Source organism: Salarias fasciatus, chromosome 19 (genome assembly GCF_902148845.1).
Source record: "Salarias fasciatus chromosome 19, fSalaFa1.1, whole genome shotgun sequence".
NCBI classification, from domain to species: Eukaryota; Metazoa; Chordata; class Actinopteri; order Blenniiformes; family Blenniidae; genus Salarias; species Salarias fasciatus.
This window is the reverse complement of record NC_043763.1, coordinates 12,467,541-12,480,146: the sequence shown is the minus strand read 5'-3', so window position 1 is coordinate 12,480,146 and position 12,606 is coordinate 12,467,541. Positions and strand designations below refer to the sequence as shown.

The 12,606-nt window shown below is 42.3% G+C and overlaps 1 protein-coding gene across 1 annotated transcript; it reads left to right on the top strand.

The window, feature by feature from the left end:
- Positions 1 to 2,216: 2,216 nt before the first annotated feature.
- On the top strand, positions 2,217 to 9,871 carry LOC115406532 (programmed cell death protein 10). Its single transcript, XM_030116635.1, has 8 exons — positions 2,217 to 2,343; positions 3,505 to 3,721; positions 4,260 to 4,313; positions 6,344 to 6,461; positions 6,883 to 7,009; positions 8,015 to 8,093; positions 8,197 to 8,279; positions 8,957 to 9,871. Exons 2-8 carry the CDS (start codon positions 3,632 to 3,634, stop codon positions 9,036 to 9,038), a joined length of 633 nt encoding a protein of 210 aa, XP_029972495.1. The 5' UTR covers positions 2,217 to 2,343; positions 3,505 to 3,631; the 3' UTR covers positions 9,039 to 9,871.
- The last annotated feature ends 2,735 nt before the right edge of the window (positions 9,872 to 12,606 follow it).

Here is a 12,606-nt window from a genome sequence, read left to right as displayed (position 1 = left end):
CTTTTTGAGTGTAAAGTGAATTAGATTGACGGCTCTATTATTCGTGGTTACAGATGGACTCTCGTCGCTGTCGATATTCTCATAGATAATGTATGAGGGAGGTAGTTCAAACTCATGTCGGTGCGCTCTTTACTGTGTCCAGTGCAGATGATTACAGAAAGCTTTCCAGCAGTGTGGCTTTTAAGCGAGTGAATATGTTAACCTGCATTTTATCTAATAAGGAACTGAGAGCATCTCATCTCCCATGACAATTTTGCAAATCAATTGGTTCATGTACCTGCTTGTTAATGTGCCCATGGGCTCCATCCACATCTCTGATTCTTCAAACATTCACTAGAGACAACTCAATGGACAATCTACAGGAAAATAAAACCGTCCACCCTGTGACGTGTTCGGCAAAGATACTACCATCAACCAATCTGATCAAATACAGTAATACTGTTTAACAAAGAAAGTTTGAGATGTCTGAAATGGTGGGAATCTTTGGGTAACTCTAACGCAGGCTGCAGGCAGTCAGCGGTTCCAGCCAAAGCCACTCTTTGTTTGTTTCTGCAATATTTTCATGATTATTTTCATTATCAAGGTATTGCGTTTCCTCAGCTATTTTGTATATTAGAGGTTACCTGAGCATGAAATTGCATTTCAAAAGGCTTTACACCATCCACTAAGATCCCAAAGCACAGCAAATATATGGACGAATGAAAGCATTTTATTCTTTTAAAAGGCCATTCAACCTATTTAGTATTACTCATATACATTTGGATGACAGATTATAACGGGAATAATCATAATGGTGGCAAAAGAGACCAACACAGCTCTATCTTGGTCTGAATTATCACTAAATGTCATAAAATAAATAGATTTATAATCCTCTCATTGACCGTTGATATGGTTTCACTGGGTTCTGTTAATATCATATTTGATGGGGACTATGGAGAAAATACCACTTACATTCAGAAAACTGATCTCTAAAGTGTTCTTTCAGATATAATTACTGGTCAAGAATACTGTGCACTGGCATCGATCAAAGGTTTGTGCAAAACTGTGGAAAAAAGCATCAAAGTTGTGGTTTTAACTTATTGCATATTCTCAACACCAAGCGATAAAGCAATGACAAGCAGATATTTCTTTTTCATTTTATCATGACACATTCATTCATATTCAACGAAGTGATCACAAGATATTAATTTACAATTTTCAAACTTCCATTTATCCATATTTAATCACATTTAGAATCCATCATCTTTATACTGTATCAGCTTTGAAGTCATCGTCATTTTTAAAAATACATCTAAACATTGCCTTCTCTACAGTGCATGTTTTTGTGAATTGCTGTTGTGAGGGGAAGGGCTTTCTCTTCTGCATGAACATTTGTTAATCAAATTTTCTGTGTTGTTCGATGCCATTGTTTGCACAGATAAATAAAAGTAAAAAAAGAAAGCAAACAGGATCTGGGATGAAAAAATGATTTTATATAGACAAATAGAATTTTATAAACACAAGACCCTTGTGCCAAACAGCCCACCAGAGCCTCCAATCCATTCTGCCAAACCAACAAGCAAATTGTAAGAATTTCAAAGAAAACCTGTTTAAAAGTAATAATAAGAATTTCACAAGAGCAGCAGATGCAACACAACACTGTGATGCTGCCATGAAAGCTGTCTACCTTATTGTGAGCAAAACAGTATTAATCCGAAAGCCTTGCTGTCAGGGTGAGTTTATAAAGACATGCAGAAAGCAACAGTTGTTAGATTTATTTATTTATTTTTTATTTATTTATTTATTTTTTGGTGGACAGTTCACTGAATTTTGCACCAGATGATATCATTAATGCTGGCTTTATGTTGATGATGTAGTCATTTTCAGAAGAATTTGTTCGGTTTTGTGACAATATGGACACTTTTTTTTTTTATCTCATATACTTTATTCCAAAAACAAATAAAAACTGAAAAGTTGAAATTTCAGTCTGGCCCATTGAAGATGAAACTGAGCTGTAAGTGGCCTCTGAACCAAAATGTGTTTGATACTCCTCTTGTAAACCACGCAGTTATTCAGGGATTAAATAATATTTATACTTTGAATGGGGAATTATTGCCGTCAATTAAAAAAGGATAACTGAATATAAAAAAATCGTAAAAAACAAAAACCCAAGGTTTAATCTGACGTCACGCTGACGTCTCCTCTCTCGCTCTCTGATTGGACACGCTGTGTTTACGTAGCAACGGTCCGGAAGATGTCGCACGGGCCAGTCCTAAAAAACTTCCGCCTTAAGTTGTAAAGAAAACACAGCGGCTAAAAGGCAATCGACGGCGTAAGCAGCTCATTTAAGAAGTCAGACCTCAGGTAGATACAAGTATACATTTGACACACTCACGCGAATTGACGTATTCTTCCCGGAGCTGCTCGTTGGCAGGTTTTTCCTCATTGTTCAAATTAGAGGAGCTAGCACGAAAGCTACGCCGCTGCTAGCAGCTCGCTACCACCGATTCACTCGTCTCTAGGCCTCGGGAGGACGATCGCGATAAATATACAACTTCCCCCAGTCTGTTTACTTTTTGTTTCTGAATTTCGACAAATTGTTACATTTATTAAAATCTCCTAATCCAGTTCAACGATACATCTACGACATAAGCTAGTTAGCTTTGTAGCAGTTACCTGGGGCTGCATCCAGTTAGCTGCTTTACCTCTCAGTTAGCATCCATCGCGTCAAGACACCTCTGCTAGGAAACAGAGGCTGTCTTTACATATCTTAATAAATATTTATACATGTAGGCAGTATTGAGTTGGTCAAGAGTGTAACGACTGTCTGAAGTGGCTTCTCTGTTTCTAGCCTGGAGATCAAGCCAGGTACACTGTCCAGCATTTGCTTAAAGCTCCGTCTTGAAGCCCATTCAAATCGAGTGTTTTATCTGTGCTCTGCTGTTGAATTCATGATTACAATACGTTCTCATTTTTCATTGTGTGAAGTGAAGCCTTGGTGTCACCAGCCAGATAATCTGTAACTGTGCCACTCCCCTCCTTCAAGTTAAACAAACCAGCAGGTTATCTATACATGTTGCTTAACAAGTGTGGAACAGCCTGAGCTCGTCCTTATCTGTGTGCATCTGTGTTGATGGCGTGTAAGAAATTGTAGAACAGAAATATATCCATACACAAATGCTGATTAGTTGGCTCAACAGTGTCTGAACAAAACTGCATCAATAATGATGATTTTTTTTTCTGTGAGATCCAATACCTAAATTCAAACTATCAGCTCATGTGGAATTATTTTTCTTGTAGTTTTCCACATTTATCATCTTGATTGTGCCTCGCTGCTCCAAATGAAATGGAATCACTCCTATGACTGAATGCTGAAATTTTGAATATATTACTGACACTGACAAATAACAGGACATTTGATTCAGTCACACTGTAATCACTAAATACACCATCACTGCATAACAAGATGTGAGCGTCTGTCTGAACCCTGCTTCTTCTGCTACTCTTTGATATTTCGTCTTGCAGACTCGTGTCACTCTGGAGCTTGTGTGGTTTTGAGAGTGTGAGTGTGAGTGGGTGAGTGCATGTGTGAGAGTGTGTGAGCTGCAGTTTCCTCCTCACCGTTCCAACCAGAGCTGCTCCTCCCTGGAGGATGACAATGGAGGAGATGAAGAATGAAGCGGAGACAAACTCCATGGTATCCATGACGCTGTACGCCGTGATGTACCCAGTTTTCAATGAGGTAAAGCAACCGGCGTGGACGGAAGACGCTTCTGTTATATTTAAAAAAAACAGGAACTGAAGTGGATGTGGGGATTGCACGTTTTCTAGTTTGTCGGGTTTTACAGAGGTTGTGTGACACACAGTAAAGATGCATTTTTCTTGCAAATTACGGTAACCTAATCTGTTTGCAAATTATCCAAATAGCAGGTGGAAGCTGTGAGATGGAGTTAATATAGCAGGAGCTAATGTGATTCAGTGTGATTTACATTTATATTAAGTTTGTAGCAATGTATTTTTCTGAAAACCAAAATATCAATTTCATTAAACTTTGATATTGTGTAAGTTATTTCTTAAAGGAAACAGACAGGGTCGCTGAATTGGAAAATCAGAAATCAGGAAACCATTTCTCGTGTTATTTTCCATAAAAATTGAAAAAGTAGAGCCGGGGGAAACCATTGACTGTTTTGACAACAGTTAAATCTAACCTGGCACAGACAACCCGAACACGTCCAGATCCGACGCTGACGTTTCTTCCTCTTTTCTGTCTCCCTCCTCAGCTGGAAAGGATCAACCTATCAGGAGCTCAGACACTGAGAGCAGCCTTCATAAAGGTAGGAGTGAAATATAAAAGAACAGTTTTTATCACTGCGTGGCTTTCTGTAATCTCAATTTTGAATCAGAGCTGCATTCCTCTTGTCTGACACTTGTCTGTTTTGTGCTCTTTACGATGACAGAAGCTCGTTTAAACTGTCAATATTACTGAAAGTTATGGTGAAAAATGCAAACTGCTACTAAAACCCCTCCAGGTATTACTTTATACATATTTACCATTGAATAATTCAGTTATCAATCGACTCGGCGGGCTTCAGCTAATCTCGGCTGACGTTGGGCAAAGGGCAGGATACACCCATGAAAGTCATCCATGTACACACACACACACACACACACACACACACACACACACACACACACACACACACACACACACACACACACACACACACACACACACACACACACACACACACAGAGAAACTGAAATTCACTTCACCCCATCAGAAAAGTTGAAATTCAAATCCCAGGACAGAAAGTCATTTCTTGTAATTTGGATTTAGCAGCACCTGATTTGAAAATTGTATTATCCAGTTGCGTTACTCTTGTGTGACGTGTGAGACATCAGGATGGGCAGTTTCTTGAATGATGATGGAGATAAATATAATCAGATATAAATTTTTACCCCACAATTAAACTCAAATATTTTTTAATGATACCGAAAGTTTGTTAAAGCCTTTTTGTTTGATTCTTTAAAATTGTAGCTGATACATCATTAAAATAACTATTGGTGTCTTAAAATATTAGAATCTTCAGTAAGATTATATTTTCTAACCGTTTCCTGGTCTGCTGCGTTTTGAGGGAAATTACAGACAGCGTCAATGCGCTCAGTGTTGGCGCCACTGCAGCTAAAAGCAACAAAACCTGAGTGTGATCACCTGGCGTCGTGCGAGAATCGTTTATATTCTTGTAGTTTGTGATGTGCAGAGGTGATAGAGCCAAATGCAAATAAGTTCTAATAATATATTCTAGATGCTCGGTTCATCGCTCAGTGTGACAAACATTGTTTGTACCTTGAATTTCATCCATCCAGGTAAAGCTGCGTCGTAGAGCAGGGATGTCCAAATATTCTGTTGTTTTTATTTTCAGTTGAGAACAGTTGAGAAGTCTTTTCTCCTCATCAGAAGCACAGTCATTTGTTGACTTTGATGTTTTTACTAATGTTTCCTTGATTTTTGTGCTGCGGACTTCTCCCCCCTGCGGCCAGTGGATCTGAAAAAAACTGAGCCTTCAATCATGTTAAATGTTTTAATTAGTTAATTGAAACATTTTAGTGGATTAATTGTGATTTTATGTTCTGACATTGTGGAACATGAAGGCACATCGCATGAAATCAGTTTTCCTTCAGCACGTTTGCTTCGGCAGCGTCTTTCCTGTCGTGCATATAAAACACTTGCTCTTCCGGCTTTGCCTTAGTTGTGAGTTCTATTAGGCTTGCACGGCGTTCATTAGACTCCCGCACCTCCACGCTGATGATTGATATTCAAATGGATTGACTCGAGAGCGCAGATATTCAGATCAGCGCGCTGATTTCGTCAGTGGCGCCGTCTGCATTCATCAGGTGCCGCTTCGTTAACGTCTATAGGCCGCTCTGATTGCGCCGGAATAATAAGAGCACAGTGGCCATAGATTGGCGCCATGCCGCAGCAGATGAGTAGTTGTGTGTCGATGAAATATTAATGAAGCCTGCTTTGTTGCTATCAAAACTAAAGGGAGATGTGATCACCTTACAGTTGTTTTACTGTGACATTTTGTGGGTCTTTTGTGCGCCTGTCCCTCTGATCAGCCCCTCTGCTGCCCTCGCTGCTTCCCCGCTGGCGTACCTCGAATTTAAGGTTGAATTATTCAGGAGGAGAGCTTTTCTGTATTCATTCCGAACGACTCGCAGCGGACACCTGACATTCAGTGAAGTTCTGGCTTTGTTCCCCGGCGCTCCGGCTAAGCCTCCCCCCCCGCTTTCTTTGGAGAAGACAAACTGAGCTCATGCAACGTTTCTCATGTGACATCTTTCTCTCTCCCCCGTCGTCAGGCGGAGAGGGAGAACCCCGGCCTGACCCAGGACATCATCATGAAGATCCTGGAGAAGAAGAACGTGCAGATCAACTTCACTGAATCCCTACTGCGCATGGCGGCCGACGATGTGGAAGGTGAGTCCAGCAGGGAGAGCGGCGGTCAGACCCGGAGCTCGGTGAAGGAGCTAATCCAGATGTTAAACGGCTCGAGATCAGAGACTCCGCAGTTAAAATGTCTCCAGATATAATCCCGTTATATAAAGCGTATATAAAAGATGGATGGACTGATGACTATATGTAGCATTCTAGAGGTGAAGTAGCTTTAATTAAGGTGAGATAAAAAAAAAAAAACCATCCCAGTAACAAACATAATTCAGCAGAAAAAGGAAAGCATCAGCACCAAATCGCACCTTGCATGTATACAAAGCAATCCCTCGGCCTCCATTAAAACCTTCTCCTGCGCTCCGACCTAACAGCTTGTGTCAAGTATCTAAATGAAGTCTCTTTGAATCTGCTGAACTTTTATTTTTCTTTCTTTCCTTTTCCCATCCTGCAGAGTTCATGATCGACCGACCCGAGCAGGAGTTCCAGGACCTGAACGAGAAGGCCAGGGCCCTGAAACACATCCTCAGCAAAATCCCCGACGAGATCAATGACAGAGTACGCTTCCTACAAACTATCAAGTGAGTGCGGGCGACACACACACACACACACACACACACATACGCACTCACACACTACTGTTTTAAAACACGAGAGACGAAGCAGTTCGCATAACAAAGCTTATCTCTTCTCCGGGCGCAGAGCTGGAGCTCCCAGTAACCTCAATCTCTCCAGGATGTCACGACGATCGCACCAGCTGTGAAGCCGCTCGCTGGCCCTGTGAAAATGTCTTTTAACTTTTTTAGTTCCAGCCTCGTGTCTCGGCTCCACGTCTCGGGCAGAAGTAATTACTGAGCCGAGCACGCTCCCGAGGCGGCCGCCATGTTGATGTGATGAAATCCTTTTATGGCTCAGCAAACGCGTCCAGAACCGGCGAGGTGTTAGAAAGGCGGCAGGAAATTAACTTTTATTTATTTTATTTACATATTGTTCGTGTTGCGTTTAAAAGCCGGTCGTTATTTGCAAATAACGCAGCTGCCATGGTTCAGTGCTGTGCGGTTATTTTGCCGTGGTACGATTTGACAGGTGAGATAACGCCACGCGTTTTCAGACAATTTCCGGACAGACACATCGACGGTGTTTTATTTGTGCCGTGAACGTCGCATCGTCGGTACGGGGGAGAGTGACAGTCTTGATCTGTTGTTGCTGACGTGTGTGTGAGCGTGTGTGTGTGCGTGTGCGTGTGCGTTCTCGTATTTCTATCCTTGTTGGGGCCAAATGTCCCCACAAGGATAGCAAAACGTGGAACGACGTGCCTTGTGGGGACCTTTTTCTGGTCCTAAGTAGGAGAAACAGTGTTTTCTTGACCATGTTGTTGTTACTGAAAAAAGTAAAAGTGCAAAAACATTTCTTTAGGGTTAGGCTTTGTTGTGGTGTGGGTTAGGGGCTAGACATGAATGGGAGTCAATGGAAGGTCCCCACAAGGATAGAAATACGAGACTGTGCGTGTGCGTGTGTGTGTGTGAACCACAGACGTATCGGTTTGAATTTCTTTTGAAGTCGTTGGTTCTGATGTGGGTTCGCAGAGACATCGCCAGCGCCATTAAAGAGCTCCTGGACACAGTCAACAACGTCATTAAGAAATATCAGTACCAGAATCGCAGAGTGAGTAACGGAAGCGTGCGCACGCCGTTTCATTTGTTTCCTGTTTTCTGTTACTTATGTGTGATTTTTTTTTTCTTCTTTTTGTTTTTCTTTGCTCAATCAGGCCCTGGAGCACCAGAAAAAGGAGTTTGTGAAGTACTCCAAAAGTTTCAGCGACACCCTCAAAACATACTTCAAAGACGGAAAGTAAGTGCAACCATGACAACGCACGCCGTGAACGTGTTCCGTTTTAATGATTACCTTCATTAAAAGCTACTGACCGAGGCGGTGTTAGCCTTTTACATTGTAGATGACCTTTTGACGATGTAACTGTTTAAGGGTGACGTTCTCGAGAGGCTGGACTAGTCTGAATAAAAGGGATCAAATCTGGAAGCTTTCGGAGGCAGAGTCTCATTTATACAGAGTGAGGGGGCTTCTGCAGCCGCAACGTACTTTCGCATGATTACATTCACCTGTTGGTGCAAACAGTCACACGCCAGTCCAGACGGCTGCTGCACAAGGCAGATAGAGATGAAGTTCTAACAGAGGTCAGTTGAATTCAGTAATTTCATTCCACCCGAGAGGCCGACGGTTAATCCATTTTCTGGAAATTGGTTCTCGGCCTACGGTCTGCGAGGGCGGCGTCCTTACGCATCCCGCAAGCCGCCGGCCGTCTCTGTCGGCTTCAGAAGATCGCAGGCGAGCCAACAGCAAACCGGCCACGATCAGCAGGGCGGCCCCGCGAGCCTCAAAATTGAATTCCCGCTTTTCACCTCATCGCACGGCGAATGTTGAAACGGCCGCCCTGCGCTGCACGGAGAGCGCTGGCAGGACTGTCTGTCAGAATCCTGAAGCTGTGGTTTTTTTTTTTTCTTTGTTTCCAGGGCGATAAATGTCTTCATCAGCGCGAACCGGCTCATCCACCAAACCAACCTCATACTGCAGACCTTCAAGACCGTGGCCTAGCCCCCCCCCCCTCCCCCCCCAAACCCCGACCCCTGAGATCTCGTAGTCCCCCTCCCCGCCCCGCGGGGAGCTACTGCTAGAGCGGCGGAAGCTGGAAGAGCGCCTCAACCATATATGTAAATTAGAGTTGATTTTAGGGTTGGGGTCCATTTTTATTGGAGTCGAGATTCTAGATTCCAGTTTCAAAAGACTGAAAAGTGCCATTTGTTTTTTCCAATGAGGATTTTCCAGTCTTGAAATGGAACTGAATGCGCCCAAAGTCTTGGTTAATCGATTTTATTTGGACAGTTTTAATTTATAACCCCGGTCGTGTTGGGAGGTGTTTATTACAGACTAATTGCCATTTTTCTAATATATTCATGTTGATCATTTTACTTTTAGCTTTTCAGTCACCTGAGACCAAACTCAGTAGGAGTGAATCTCAGTCATCTATACTGGTTTTCTTTTCTCGCCTCCATTTTTTGTTTTGTTTTGTTTTTTTTTTTTTGTTTTTGTGCGTCATTTTGCCACGGTCTGTATGCCCAGGATCTGACAAACGCACCTGGCTGCAGGTGAAACAGCCGCGAGGAGAGGAATCTGTGTTGGACATTCGAGAGGCAGACTCAGATTTCGTTTCTCGTTCATTATCAGAAGACAGAAAGCCAAATGACTTCTTCCAGCACAGCGTGCGCCTTACCAAGTCCTGTAACATTCCCTCCTCTCAGAGCGTAACGAAGTGGAGCCAGTCCCCGCCGCTGGGGGACGCAGAGAGAGAAACGAAAAGTTCTGTATTTAACTGATATCTGGTTGCAAATGTTCAATAAATAGTTTCCAAATGATGATGCTTTTTTAAATGTGTCCGAGTCCAATGTGTGTGCGCTGACCTGCAGCCGCTCTCCCTTTTCAAATATTCTTCAGAGCCACTTTCTTCAGCAGCTGATTTCCTCTTCATTTGCTGGCAATGAATAAAAGAAGCGCTTTGTCACATGGATGGATGGAGAAATGGTGGATTGATCCTTCAGAATATCCCACATAATATATCTGTTAATCCATGACAGGACGGATCTGTGCTTTCATGTCGTTTTCCTTTAATTCTGACTTTTATCTGAGTGACGTCGTCTCAGTGGCTTCATTCTCACGGCGACCTGCAGCAATTTCACACAAAGAACTGCCACATGCCGACTGTCATCTTTTCAGACCGCTTTCAGCAAAATGTCCAGGTGGTCGAGGACGACGAAAGACTGCAGAAAATCAGTTTCTCAAAGATGGCAAGAATCCTGGCGTGTTCAGTCACTTGAAAGGCCGCTCTTCATTATTCAGTGTGAACGTCAGCGGGCAGAAGTGATTTTTTACATGCCCGGGTTACATGAGCTGCTTTTATCTGACTGATTTTATTTTGGCCGTATCAAAGAGAGAAAACCTCAAAGCCTCCCCACTTTTCTTTTTTTCTTTTTTAACTGATGTTAGAACAACACGACACAAGTCGAAGATCTCGCTTTGTCTGAAGTAGTTTTTCGATCTTATTCTGTGTGTAAACGCTCAGCGCGCATAAAAAGACGGACTAATCCTTGTTCTCTGACGGAAACAGCTGCTGAGCACGAGTGAAGCCCCCTCTGCCAAGCGCCTCTCGCCGTTTCCACAGGATTCTCGTGTGCATACTGCTATTTAAACTCCAATTTCACCACCCTTGACTTTGATAAGCACGCACATCCTCACCAGCAGATGCTTCCTAACGGCACCAGGTCATTTCCTTGATGCTGCTCGCGTCTGCTGAAATATTGTCGCTCCGTTCCCCGGGGCACCGGGACAGGAACATTTCCAGCGTTGCCTGGAAACAATGTCGCAGCAAACCATGAAATTGCAACAGGACTGAAAAGCTCCAGAATAGCTCTGTCAGAGAGTGTGTGTGTGTGTGTGTGTTGGGGGGGCTTCATCCCCCCCACTTTTCCTGCTGTGAGGGAGTTTGACACAGTTTGTTTTGCAAAAAAAAAAAAAAACTCCGCCACTACTTTCAGCATGAAATTTGTGAGTTTGAACCAAAAAGACTTGGTTATTTCCCTGAAAAACAGCATTTTAAGACACCGTGACGAAATTTCACGGAAAATAATTTCCCGTGGTGCCGTGCACGCCTTTAAACGTCTGCCTGATTCAACACACACGACAAGACAAAAACACAAACACACACAAAAAAAAAAAAACAATGCATGCTCTCAGAGTAATTTGAATCATTTTCCAACATGTATTCAAACTTTTTTCAGATTTACACGATGACTGAAATATTTCACACATTTCCTGTTTCCTTAGCATGAAAACCTAAAATACAGTATCTCAAAACACGCCGAAGATGATGAGTCAGACTTTTGCATCGGTTCAGTATTATTTTTTCAGGCGGTGATCAGAGATGTGCAGAAACATGAGCAGAGGTCTGGTGAACATCCACATTGTAAAATCCAGAATATCTCTTCAGTGGTGTATACAAACCAGTCCGTGCAGTGCATTTTTAACCGCCTGCCTCAATTCATTGGCTCTGTTTTCTTTATAATTCGTAAGATCCGATTCCTCAGCAAGTGTGTTTTTCTGGCCGAGCCTCTTCATTTTGTTTATTTCACTTCACCCTGAAACAGATTTACTGTGAGACGGAGCCACTGTCCAGCAAAATCACCCAATTTTCACTGGTCCTCATCTGCAGGACGACCATTATTTCATGATCCACTTTGATAAGCGCTCCCCTCACCGGGGGCAGTAAAACAGACAAAAAAAAAAAAAAAAAAAAAAAAAAAAAAAAAAAAAAAAATCATGGCGCTGCCCATTGAGATGATGCTTTTATGTGGACACCCAGTCATCGTTTTACACCCGGTTTCATCAGTCAGCAACATATTTTCCAACAGACAGAGTCTGTCAAAGCACTTTGGAATCAAATTATCCACACTATGCTCTTTTCCTGCTGCTTCTGTGACATCCTGGATTGTTCAAACCAATTAAAGCTGAGTCAAAATTTCCGGCTGGCAAAGGCAATAAGAGACATAAACAAGCTTAAATAGCCACTTGAGACCCTCATCTTTAATATCTTTATTATTATATTATTTCGCTGAATATCCTATGATCACTGTTCCCGTCTGTTTCAAGAAACGTAGCTGCCGATCACAAAGTATTAACGAAACAAAATCAGCTTCAGTGCATTTCAAGAGGATTCAGTAAGTGATCGTATAAAGTCCCTGAACAGACCATGGCTTGATTCCATGAGGTTCACGTAACACCAGGAAGGAAAACTGCAGCAACCAATAACGCTGCGATGGCCAATATTGTAGCGCCTTTTAATAACATAACAATTTCAAAAAGGCATCAATCCATATTCAGTCCATGAGGATGCATTTTGTGCGGCACACTTTCTTTTGAATGCCTTTACCATCTAATTTTTATTCCATAACATTATTGGCAAATTATTCATCTATTGGCTTTATTGCTTTTTTAATGCCCAAAACTATGCCATTGGCAGGTATCACACTATTATGGTGTTTATTGGTTGCTACACAGACTTCCCACAAAGATGAGAAAGCGCCCTGAAATTTTGTTTTTGGTCATTTATGAA